At 51.8% G+C, this 11,687-nt stretch overlaps 1 protein-coding gene across 1 annotated transcript; it reads right to left on the minus strand.

Moving 5' to 3' along the window:
- Window positions 1–675: 675 nt before the first annotated feature.
- LOC119961177 (oxysterol-binding protein 1-like) lies at window positions 676–11,489 on the minus strand (the record flags this gene model as incomplete). Its single annotated transcript, XM_038788643.1, has 8 exons — window positions 676–1,375; window positions 3,197–3,414; window positions 4,032–4,216; window positions 4,994–5,089; window positions 8,189–8,292; window positions 8,417–8,537; window positions 9,672–9,917; window positions 11,298–11,489. Coding segments are annotated over 8 exons (1,311 nt in total), but the record flags the coding sequence as incomplete, so codon positions are not given.
- Between the last annotated feature and the right edge of the window lie 198 nt (window positions 11,490–11,687).

The following is an 11,687-nucleotide window of genomic DNA, read 5'->3' on the forward strand; positions in this document are numbered from 1 at the left end:
ACAGTACAGTGAACTGTGTAGAGGGAATCAGACACAGGATCGCCTTGCACAGCTGGAGCTGGAGGGGTTGCTCTACCCAGAGCCGCAAGGCTGAAAATGTATCCGCTGACACGTGCAACCCCCCCACCCCCCAAACACACCCCCCAGTATTGCGTCTCCCCTCCTTCCATTCCTGTCAGCCATCACACATCAGGAAGCCCCAAGGACTCACACACACACACTCCATCTCCCACTCTCTCGCCTCATCACCAGATTCTGTACAAAACCACAACACACAGGCCCAACCCACCGGTCAGTGAACAGTGAGTTCCACAGGCTGCATGAATGGCAGCGCTGGGCAGAAGCTCGCCTCCCATTCCCCCAGGGGTCGTGAACCTGACCCTTGCAGCTTGAAGGCCCCCCGCCCGTACACACATACATATCAGGCCACCACTCTCCTCCTCCACCGCCAAAAACAAGGTTGAAGAGGAGAACCCACATCCCTGCTCTGAAAATGGGCCCACGCTGCCCTGGGGCAACAGCGAATCCCACTCCAGGCACAGCCAGAGGGCCAGGTGGTGGGAAACACAGCCAGCCCAGATATGCCCTCTCCCCAGCTATCTCCCTCGTCACGAACTTATCCTGCTGGCCAACCCACCATTCTCTCCTCCCTTCCCTCTCAGCAAACCCCCCCCCCTCCCTCCCCCCCCCCACCCCACCACGCCAGAGACTCTAAGAACTCCTGCGAACCCAGCTCATCCTGCCGCCTCCCCATCGGCACAGGCGGAAGCGGAGGGACACAGTTGCAAAGTGGAGCACTTCACTTGGCAGTGGAGGGAGCAGTCTGTGAAAAGGAGAAGCGGGTTTGTAAAAGAACCCATGGACAGTTTTGACTCTCGATTTTTTATAATATGTATATATAGAATATAATCAGGCGCTGCTTCACAACTGGGTCGCTGTTCATCCTGGTGGCTGGAAACTTTTACCTGGGAGTGAGGGGGGGGGAGGAGAGGAGGGAAGGAGGGAGGGGAGGGAACAAACACCCCTCCGTTTCCAAGGCTCCGCCTCCTGGTTCTCCCATGGTGGAGAGGGGGGAGGGGGGGGCAGGATAGGGGGGTGTGGAATCAGACAGAAGCGATGACTCAGTCAAAGTCCAGGCCAGTTGCCCACACACACCCACACGCGCACACACCCACACACACACACTCGCACACACCCAAACACTGGGCAGCAGTGGGCAATGAGCTTCAGAAGATGTCCGGACACAAGCCCCAGTCTTGCTTCTCTTTCGCCTCCCAGTAGCCGCCCTTGTAGAGGTGCACCATCTCTTTGGTGTAAGGGTCCTCGCGTTTCTCGAACCACAGCGGCCGATAGCTCAACTCCATCAGCGTGGTTCCTGCAACAGCAAACGGGGAGGAGGGCAAGAGTTATTTTCAGCTCTTCTACAGTCACCAACACAGCCATTGTGGAGCAGGAGGCCATTCAGCCCACTCATGCTGGTTATCACTGGAGGATAACCTCCTGTCATCAGTTGATAAGAGTAGCACCAGGGTGTTGCTAAGAGACAAGGAGACACTCTGTCCAAGCTGGTCCTCTTGCACTCCCGCAGGACAGATACAAGAACACCAAATTTCAAAAGGGAGGGGGCGGTGGCACAGTGGTTGGCACTGCTGCCTCACGGCACCGAGGACGCGGGTTTGATTCCGGCTTGGTTGTGGAGTTTGCACGTTCTCCCCGTGTCTGTATGGAGAGACATATGCAGGGTAGGTGGATTGGCCATGCTAAATTGTGCCTTCTTTGGGTATTTAAAAAAAAGTTTTTTTTTAAGAAAAGTTTCAGAAGGGAGCAACAAATCAAACTGCATGATAAATGGATGCTGATTGGCTGGCATCTCGAGCGAGATTAGTCGAGGTGTTTCCGTGGAGGATACACAGCTATTGTTCCCTTCACTTTAAAAATAAAAATGTAGTAGGTGCAATGCCTGCTCCCTGTATACGAATATGTTGTTTCGAGTCAGTATAATTGAGCCATAATTTGCACGCCCGACGTGTCCAGGCTTTCCCGAGTCAAGGAAAGTGTGGGGCAATTGCTTCCAGGTGCATTCTCCATGGCAACAGCTCGAGGAGACGACAACTTCAGCGGTGAAAATCTTTGACAGCTCGTCTCTTTTCTCAGCAATAATCTCCCCAAAACACACACTAGCGCATGCCTCCAACACAGCCTCCCCACCACCCCATCCAAGGAATCGAACCTGGGACCCTGACACGGTGAAGCTAGAGTGATAGCCACTGTGCTACCGCACGTCATACAGGCAGTATGTCTGCTAAAGTTGTGATTAAGGAGTCGTAAATGTGAGATAATTTACTGGTTGACAGACAGATAGCAAATGGAACATTTGTTGATAGAAAGGAGGTTCTTTGAGGTGTAGATAATTATGAGAGATGGTGTTTAGCTAGGGTCATGTGACATCTTAGAGGGGAAACAGAATGTAATTAATGTGAGGAGCCAGGTCTGTGGCTTTGGCAGGTTTGTCATTGGCTTTGAGTCTGAAAAGACAGAAGCCCTCGCCCAAGGTGTGGTGATCATCAGGTTAAATCCACCACCAGTCAGCGCACTCTCCCTCTCTCTTACCCCCACCTCCCCCAACACCCAACACACAAAACAGGAAAGCAGCCTATGGCCACCTGAGACTACGGCGAGTTCACTCACTTCCATAGGTCGAGATTGTAAGTTAAAGTTATCTCTCATGTCTCACATACTGTTCAACTGATAATAGCAAAGCTATTTCTTTGATGATCATGTGGTTAATTCTGGGTTTGGATTAAAGTTTCTTTGAAAATAAAAGATCCCTATTGGTCAGAGTCATCACTTCTGGGGTAGAGTGGCCTTTTCTCAATTTTACAAATGGCAAATTGTTTGGGGTTCCCTTCCGAATTTTAACAGAAATTGGGGTCTGATCTGGTATCCCAACACGAGCCATCCCATCACGGGCAAGGCAGGTACGCCAGGCGATAAGACACAGAATTAAGATTCCACTTAAGATCGCACCCCCTCCGCTTCCCGCCACGCACACTCACCCTCCAGCTGACCGACTCCGAAACCATTCCCCCCCCCCCATTTCTGGGTGATGCCACCCCCTCAACATCCCCCTCCCCCACCTCACCCCTTTTCCCCTCAAGTGACACCCTCCCCCTTTCTCTCCTTCCACAACCCTCACCTTCTGATATCTTGCTGATGTCCGACTCCCGCTTACGCCGCACGGTTCGCTGTTTTTCCTCCAGCCGCTGCTTCTCCATGTTGGCTTCGTCCCACCGGCCGTTCTCCATCATCCTCTGGTCAGGCCTCAGGCGACTGTCAGTAGGAGCCACCCCCTCCTCTAGCTCGTTCAGGGTCAGTGCCAGCTCCGAGAAGTAGTACATTGTGTCTGCGCGATCCCTAGCAGAAGAGGAGCAAGTGAATAGAGGGATTTCACGCCTCCTCTTCCAACAGAGCCACTGCCCCCTTCACACCACCCCTCTCACTCTGTACAGACGGATTGTGCACCTTCTTCCAAACCCCACAATACAGCTGCTTGACTCTGAGCAGGAGCACAGTCAACTCCATCTGAGCATCTGCAGCCAAAACCCACCAACGGAAAAGACAGAGTAAAGCTCCCTTTACACTGTCCCCATCAAACACGCCCAGGGCAGGTACAGCACGGGTTAGATACAGAGTAAAGCTCCCTCTACACTGTCCCCATCAAACACTCCCAGGACAGGTACAGCACGGGGTTAGATACAGAGTAAAGCTCCCTCTACACTGTCCCCATCAAACACGCCCAGGGCAGGTACAGCACGGGGTTAGATACAGAGTAAAGCTCCCTCTTCACTGTCCCCATCAAACACTCCCAGGACAGGTACAGCACGGGGTTAGATACAGAGTAAAGCTCCCTCTACACTGTCCCCATCAAACACTCCCAGGACAGGTACAGCACGGGGTTAGATACAGAGTAAAGCTCCCTCTACACTGTCCCCACGGGGTTAGATACAGAGTAAAGCTCCATCAGCACTTACGGTGATTTGTGCCTCTTCCACAGCTCCTTCCCCCGCAGGGTCTCATACACGGTCTTCTGCCTCCCCTCTGCACTATTCTCTCCTTTGCTGCTGTGCAGGACCCGGGAATAATCCATCTTCTCATCCCACGTCCCCGAGAGGATGAAGTGAGCTTTTCCCGTGTTGTCCGTCACAACACCAGTAACCTACAAACACCCATCGATGAGGTGGATAAAACCCAAATCATTTAGAACATTACAGTAATCGCTCCACATCTCAAACCTTCTCATTTGACACTCAGTGTCAGCAGTATACTGGCATTTAATTTCATATTTTAATTAGCCACAGATCACAATGGACCAAAAGCATTTATCTCTGCTCGTGCAAAGCTCCCTCTACAGTCCCCATCAAACATTCCCAGGGCCTCATTGAGAAGTAAGTTTGAGACTGAGATCAATGGATTTCTAGATTAAGGGAATCAGTAATATTCAGAAGGTAGAACCAAGGGTAGATTTTTCTTCTTCGTTCATGTGGGTGTCTCTGGCCGGCCCAGCATTTATTGCCCATCCTGAGGGTATTTAAGAGTCAACCACATTGCTGTGGATCTGGCGTCACATGTAGGCCAGACCGGGTAAGGGCGGCAGATTTCCTTCTCGAAAGGACATTAGTGAACCAGATGGGTTTTTACGACAATCGACAATGGTTTCATGGTCATCACCCAGATCCCCAGAGTATGACCAGGGGTCTCTGGATCACCAGTCCAGCAACGACATCACTGGGCCACCAGCTCCCCTTATGGTGAAGCAGGTCAGAGGGCCAAATGGTCTCCTCCGTGGCAGCTGACAGTCTTTTCTCCCAGAGGAATGTTGAGGAAGCCATCCTGACAGAGGGGGAGGATGGGCAGGGAGCTCAAATCGGAAAGGGCCAATAGGTCATGGTTTCTTTGCTGACTCCAAGCTCTCTCACATTGAAGGTGAACCTACCTTGCGTGCCACATCCCTAGAGAAATAGCTGTAAGGTGCAAATTTGAGGTGGCATTTGTCCCCGGTCTTCCTGTTAACAATGTCAATTTCCCCGCTCTGTCAACACAGAAACAACATGGTATAAATGGGAAGTACTGGACAATTAAAGTCTCACGTGAAGATGGAAGGGGGCACCGACTCTTAAATTTAAACAATTTCCTCTTGTTCTGGTCTCTGCCCTCACCTGAGGAAATAGCTTCTCAAATACAGCCTCACAAACTCTTATCATTTTCAACACCTTGATGAAATCAATCTTTCACACGCCCAATAACAGAAGCATGGTCGATGCAACCTGTCCCCATCATTCGATCCTCTACACTGTCCCCATCAAACACTCCCAGGACAGGTATAGCACGGGGTTAGAAACAGAGTAAAGCTGCCTGAACACGGTCCCCATCAAACACTCCCAGGACAGGTACAGCACGGGGTTAGATACAGAGTAAATCTCCATCTACACTGTCCCCATCAAACACTCCCAGGACAGGTACAGCACGGGGTTAGATATAGAGTAAAACTCTCTCTACACTGTCCCCATCAAACAATCCCAGGACAGGTACAGCACGGGGTTAGATACAGAGTAAAGCTCCCTCTACACTGTCCCCATCAAACACTCCCAGGACAGGTACAGCACGGGGTTAGATACAGAGTAAAGCTGCCTCTACACTGTCCCCATCAAACACTCTCAGGACAGGTACAGCACGTGACCCTTTCACCCCTAATTATATTCCATCACAGACAGCAGTACACAAAACTATTCAACCTTCAATGACTGGGTTCAGAGATCCAATGGTCCTTTTATTGATAGTCCCTCTACACAACCATACACTAGAATTAGGTCAGTCAGTACTGACTTTCTGACAGTGCAGCCTGGTTTAGCTCACAAGGCTAAATCACTGGCTTTTAAAGCAGGCCAGCAGCACGGTTCGATTCCCGTACCAGCCTCCCCGGACAGGCGCCGGAATGTGGCGACTAGGGGCTTTTCACAGTAACTTCATTGAAGCCTACTCGTGACAATAAACGATTTTCATTTCAATTCCCTCAGTACTGACCCTCTGACAGTGCAGCGCTCCCTCAGTACTGACCCTCTGACAGTGCCGCACTCCCTCAGTACTGACCCACTGACAGTGCAGCGCTCCCTCAGTACTGACCCTCTGACAGTGCCGCACTCCCTCAGTACTGACCCACTGACAGTGCCGCACTCCCTCAGTACTGACCCACTGACAGTGCACCACTCCCTCAGTACTGACCCTCCGACAGTGCGGCACTCCCTCAGTACTGACCCTCCGACAGTGCGGCACTCCCTCAGTACTGACCCTCCGACAGTGCGGCACCCCCTCAGTACTGACCCTCTGACAGTGTGGCACTCCCTCAGTACTAACCCTCCGACAGTGCGGCACTCCCTCAGTACTGAGCCTCTGACAGTGCAGCACTCCCTCAGTACTGCCCCTCTGACAGTGCAGCACTCCCTCAGTACTGACCCTCCGACAGTGCGGCACTCCCTCAGTACTAACCCTCCGACAGTGCGGCACTCCCTCAGTACTGACCCTCTGACAGTGCAGCACTCCCTCAGGACTGACCCTCCGACAGTGCGGCACTCCCTCAGTACTAACCCTCCGACAGTGCAGCACTCCCTCAGTACTGACCCTCCGACAGTGCAGCACTCCCTCAGTACTGACCCTCCGACAGTGCAGCACTCCCTCAGTACTAACCCTCCGACAGTGCAGCACTCCCTCAGTACTGAGCCTCTGACAGTGCAGCACTCCCTCAGTACTGCCCCTCTGACAGTGCAGCACTCCCTCAGTACTGACCCTCCGACAGTGCGGCACTCCCTCAGTACTAACCCTCCGACAGTGCGGCACTCCCTCAGTACTGACCCTCTGACAGTGCAGCACTCCCTCAGTACTGACCCTCCGACAGTGCGGCACTCCCTCAGTACTGATCCTACGATAGTGCACCACTCCCTCAGCACTGATTTCTCCAATCTCTGATTTGCCAGCCAAAGTCCCCCTGCTATAATCCCCATACACAAACGACTGTGTGGCAACATTTGGCTCCAACTCCATCTACAAGTTTGCTGATGAATCAACCGTATTCGGTCGGATCTCGAACAACGATGAGCCAGAGCGCAGGAGGAAGATACCTCTAGTGGAGTGGTGTAACAACAAAAATCTCTCCCTCAATGTCAGCAAAACTAAAGAGGTCATTGACTACAGGAAGAAACGTATCGTGCACACTCCTGTCAGCATCAACGGGGCCACGGTGCAGACGGTTGACAGGTTCAAATTCTTAGGGGTGCACATCACAACAATCTGTCCTGGTCCACCCACATCGACTCTACCACCAATAGAACGGGAGGATGGGCAGGGCAGTAAAGCACAACATCACCCATACTCCTCAGGAAACTAAGGGAATTCGGCATGTCCACATTGACTCTTCCCAACTATTACAGATGCACCATAGAAAGCATCCTATCGGGCTGCATCACAGCCTGGTATGGCAACTGCTCGGCCCAGGACCGCAAGGAACTTCAGAGAGTCGTGAATACCGCCCAGTCCATCACACGAACCCGCCTCCCATCCATTGACTCGGTCTTTTTTTAAAATTTCCTTTACGGGACGTGGGCATCGCTGGTTAGCCCTGTATTTGTGGCCCATCTCTAGTTGCCCTTCAGACGATGGTGTGAGCTGCCTTCTTGAACCACTGCAGTCCTCAAGGTGTAGCTACACCCACTGGGCAGCAGAATCAAAGACCCCTCCCACCCAGGTTATTCACTCTTCCAGCTTCTTCCATCGGGCAGGACACAGATGTCTGAGAACACACCCTAACAGATTCAAAAACAGCTTCTTCCCCGCTGTTACCAGACTCCTGAATGACCCTCTTATGGACTGAACTGATCTCTCCACTGAGTAGTACTACACTCCGTATGCGTCACCCAATGTCTGTGTCTATGTATTTATGCATGTCCTCTGTTTTTTGTTTCACGTATGGAATGATCTGTCCGGACTATACGCAGAACAATACTTTTCAATGTACCTTGGTAACACGTAACAATAAGACAAATTCAAATCTAGTCTCGATCAAGTGCAACATGGAGGTGTTGACCCACACCCCTCCCCCAGTAGCAGGGGAACAGGCACAGGCACACATTTTGCTCACCTGGTCAATCCACAGCTTTCCCACAATGATGTTGTGCACAGTGGTGGTGACTTTCTTCCACATATAATGGTTGCCACTCTGTAGAAAGGTACAGTGGATGGTGCCTGCAGCACAGAAGACAGGGACATCAGTGGGGGTCGGCTGGGGGGGGGGGGGGGGGGGGGGAGCACACGCACATTAGGGGGTTGGAGAGGGGGGAACCCTGTTGGCTGTGATTTGTTAACTTACCCAGCGGCATGATGGAGAGGTATTTGCCTCGGAACTTGCTGGCGATTGCGATCTCCTGCCTCAGTATCCAGCCGTACTTGGACTCTGCGTGATGGGCAGCAGCTGGAGGATGGTGACTGACCTGTCGGTACGGAGGGAAAGAGTTTATTAACATCTCATCAAGCCACGTGCCTCACACTCAAAAGGAGAAGTGTGCGTTCAGTTGTAGCACCCAGTGCGCAAGCCAAGGCTTATCTCAATGACGTACCTGGCTGTTTCTCACCAAATGTCCTGAAGGGAGCGAGTGGAAAAGCAGCATTTTCTTCATGCTGGTGGAGTCTGGATGGCTTACAAGAATGATTCCCTTTTCAGTGGGAACACACCCTTTTGAAATGGATTAATCGTCATGGACCCCCCACTCACTCTCTCTCCCCCCACCTCCCAACGTTTCAAACTATTTTGAAATTTATTTTTAACATTTCCAATTTCCAGGCTCTGTTTAGCACAGGGCTAAATCGCTGGCTTTGAAAGCAGACCAAGCAGGCCAGCAGCACGGTTCGATTCCCGTAACAGCCTCCCCGAATGGGCGCCGGAATGTGGCGACTAGGGGCTTTTCACAGTAACTTTGTTTGAAGCCTACTCGTGACAATAAGCGATTTTCATTCATTTCATTAAGGGGCAATTTAGTGTGGCTAATCCACCTACCTACACATCATTGGGTTGTGGAGGTGAAATCCACGTGGACACAGGGAGAAAGTGCAAACTCCACACGGACAGTGACCCGGAGCCAGGATCGCACCTGGTCCTCAGCACCATGAGGCAGCAGTGCTAACCAATGTGCCTTTCTCTGATACAAATTACACTGCTTTAGAATATTGATGACAGTGGTGTATATAAAGAGTATATTATTAATGTTTCTCAAACAAGCAGGTACTAACGTCCCCACATTTTCCACTGCACAGTATGGAGCACTCACAATATTGGAAGAAACTAACGCTTTCTTGAGCAGAGCTCTATGACGTGAGGCAACCAGTCTGCTCTGCGTGTGGCAGTCACCGAGTGGGGGGGAATTGGGACAAGGCTTGAATGGAGACCCGAGTGTGGAGTGAGGAGTCAGTGGCCCACAGACGGATTGGAGTGTGCCGTTGCCCCGTGGCCCCCTGGGACATCCCCAAATTTGAGCCCGAGTATGTAGCGTGTGAGAGAGAGAGAGAGAGAGAGAGAGATGGGAGTTTTCAGAAATGAGGGAGGGGAGGGGATATGATTGCATGCTCACCTGCTCACAGATGGAGCGGAAGCCTTCGTCCTCCATCCGGTCCAGTTCAAAGGTCTCCCCCAGCAAGGGGTTGAAAGGTTTGCCTGTCCGGAAGATGGTGGTGGAGTATGAGGACACGGTGAATGCAGCCACGTAGCACAGCTGCTCTAAGGCATTCTCGCACTTGGAGGCTCTATCCAGGAGCTCATGATATTCCAAGTCCTCCGTTAATCGCTGGAGCATCGACAGCGGCTCATTGAAGTTAACCTGTTTGGCAGGAGAGAGAATAGAATGGCAAAGTGAGATTTGATACAGTCTTCTCAGAGTCAGAAGAATTCAAAAGATGATCGATTAACCCCATCGAGTCCACATCAGCCTTCTGCAGAGCAATCCGGTCAGTACCAATATTCCCTCATGAGCCCTAACCATTTATTACACTCAACTAGCCATCAAATTTCCTTTTGAAATCATTGATGGTCTCCGTCCCGCTACCTGCCTCATGGGCAGCGGGCCCAAGGACATTACCTCCCACTGTACAAACATTTGTTTATTTAATTCTGTACTTCGTTGGCCTGGGCCCACATTTATTGCCCATCCCCAACAGACCTTGAACTGGGTGGCTCACTGAGCCATTTCAGAGTCAAGCATGACTGTGGGTCTGGAGTCAAAAACTCATTGCATGGGCCAAGTTTTGGGAGGGCCACGAAGAATCCAGCACGAGTTTTCAGGAGACAAAGAAATAACATTTATTTACAATAACATAGACACACAACAGCAGTAGCAACTTCCCTTGCTGCTCACTCCTCTCTCTCCCTGGTTCCAAACTGGCCAGCTCTATTTATGCAGGGAATCTGCTAATGATTTCTCTGCCCCCCCCCCCCCCTCATTGGGGAAGCTCATACTCCCACACGATTGTGGGATTGTCATTAGTCCCCAGCCAATGGTCAGCAGACAGGTTATAACACCAAGGTTTAGAGAGATTGAGCAATTTAGGACGATATTCGTTGGGAGTTTAAAAGAATGTGGGGCGATCTAAGTAAGGTGTACAAGATGCTAAAGGGGATTGATTGGGTAGATGTGGAGCTAATGTTTCCCCTTGTTGAACAGCCCAGATCAAGGGGCCTTAGTTTTAAGCTAAGGGCTGGCAGATTTAAAACAGCAATGGGGAGGAATTAATTCACTCCAAGGGTCGAGAATGTGTGGAATTCGCCACCCAAGGCCAGTGGACACTCGAACACAAACCAAATTTGAGGAGATAGATAGGTTTTTAATTAGCAGCAGGAGGAACCATTATCGGGAGCTGGGAGGTGGACACGAGGCCGAGAGGAGATGATTTTTGATTTTAAAGAGTGGCGGAGCGGGCTGAACTGTCTGCTCCTCGTTCTGATGTAGATCAGACCAATTAAGGATGGCAAATTTTCCCTTGCTTGAAGGACATTCCCCTCCCAATCTCTGGTGCCGCAGGCACCCCCAATCCCTCCTTGTGTAAACCAAGAGGTGGCACCACCAAAGTTGCCAGCACCCAGCCAGTGTCCTGGCAGGCCATTGGCGTGGGGTTCATACCAACGGCAAGTGCCCAGCTGTCACCAGGCCTCTGGCTCTGACCGGTCCTTCCCCTCAGGTGACCGTCCGCAAGGCTGTACTCACAGGCATGGGGATCTTGGACAGCTCCTTCCCGATGCAGTTCTTCATGATGCTCCAGAGGTTGAGGCTGTAGTTGGGTTTGTCGGGGATATGGCTCCGCCGGTCATGCTTGCTCTCCTTGGAGGCGAGTTCCACGGTGCTGGTGCTCGAGCTGGTGTTGCTGCTCGACAACTGCTCATCCAATATCTGGGACAAAGAGTAAAAAAAAATCCACACACAGTCAAGTCATGACCTCACACAGGCACACGTCACAGAATGAAGCCATTTGAGTGGGACGACGAGGGGCGGGGGGCGGGGAGAGAAGGGGGGGGCGGGGAGAAGGGGGGCGGGGAGAAGGGGGGCGGGGAGAAGGGGGGGGGCGGGGAGAAGGGGGGCGGGGAGAAGGGGGGGGGG

This window comes from Scyliorhinus canicula, unplaced genomic scaffold (genome assembly GCF_902713615.1).
Source record: "Scyliorhinus canicula unplaced genomic scaffold, sScyCan1.1, whole genome shotgun sequence".
Lineage (NCBI taxonomy): Eukaryota > Metazoa > Chordata > Chondrichthyes > Carcharhiniformes > Scyliorhinidae > Scyliorhinus > Scyliorhinus canicula.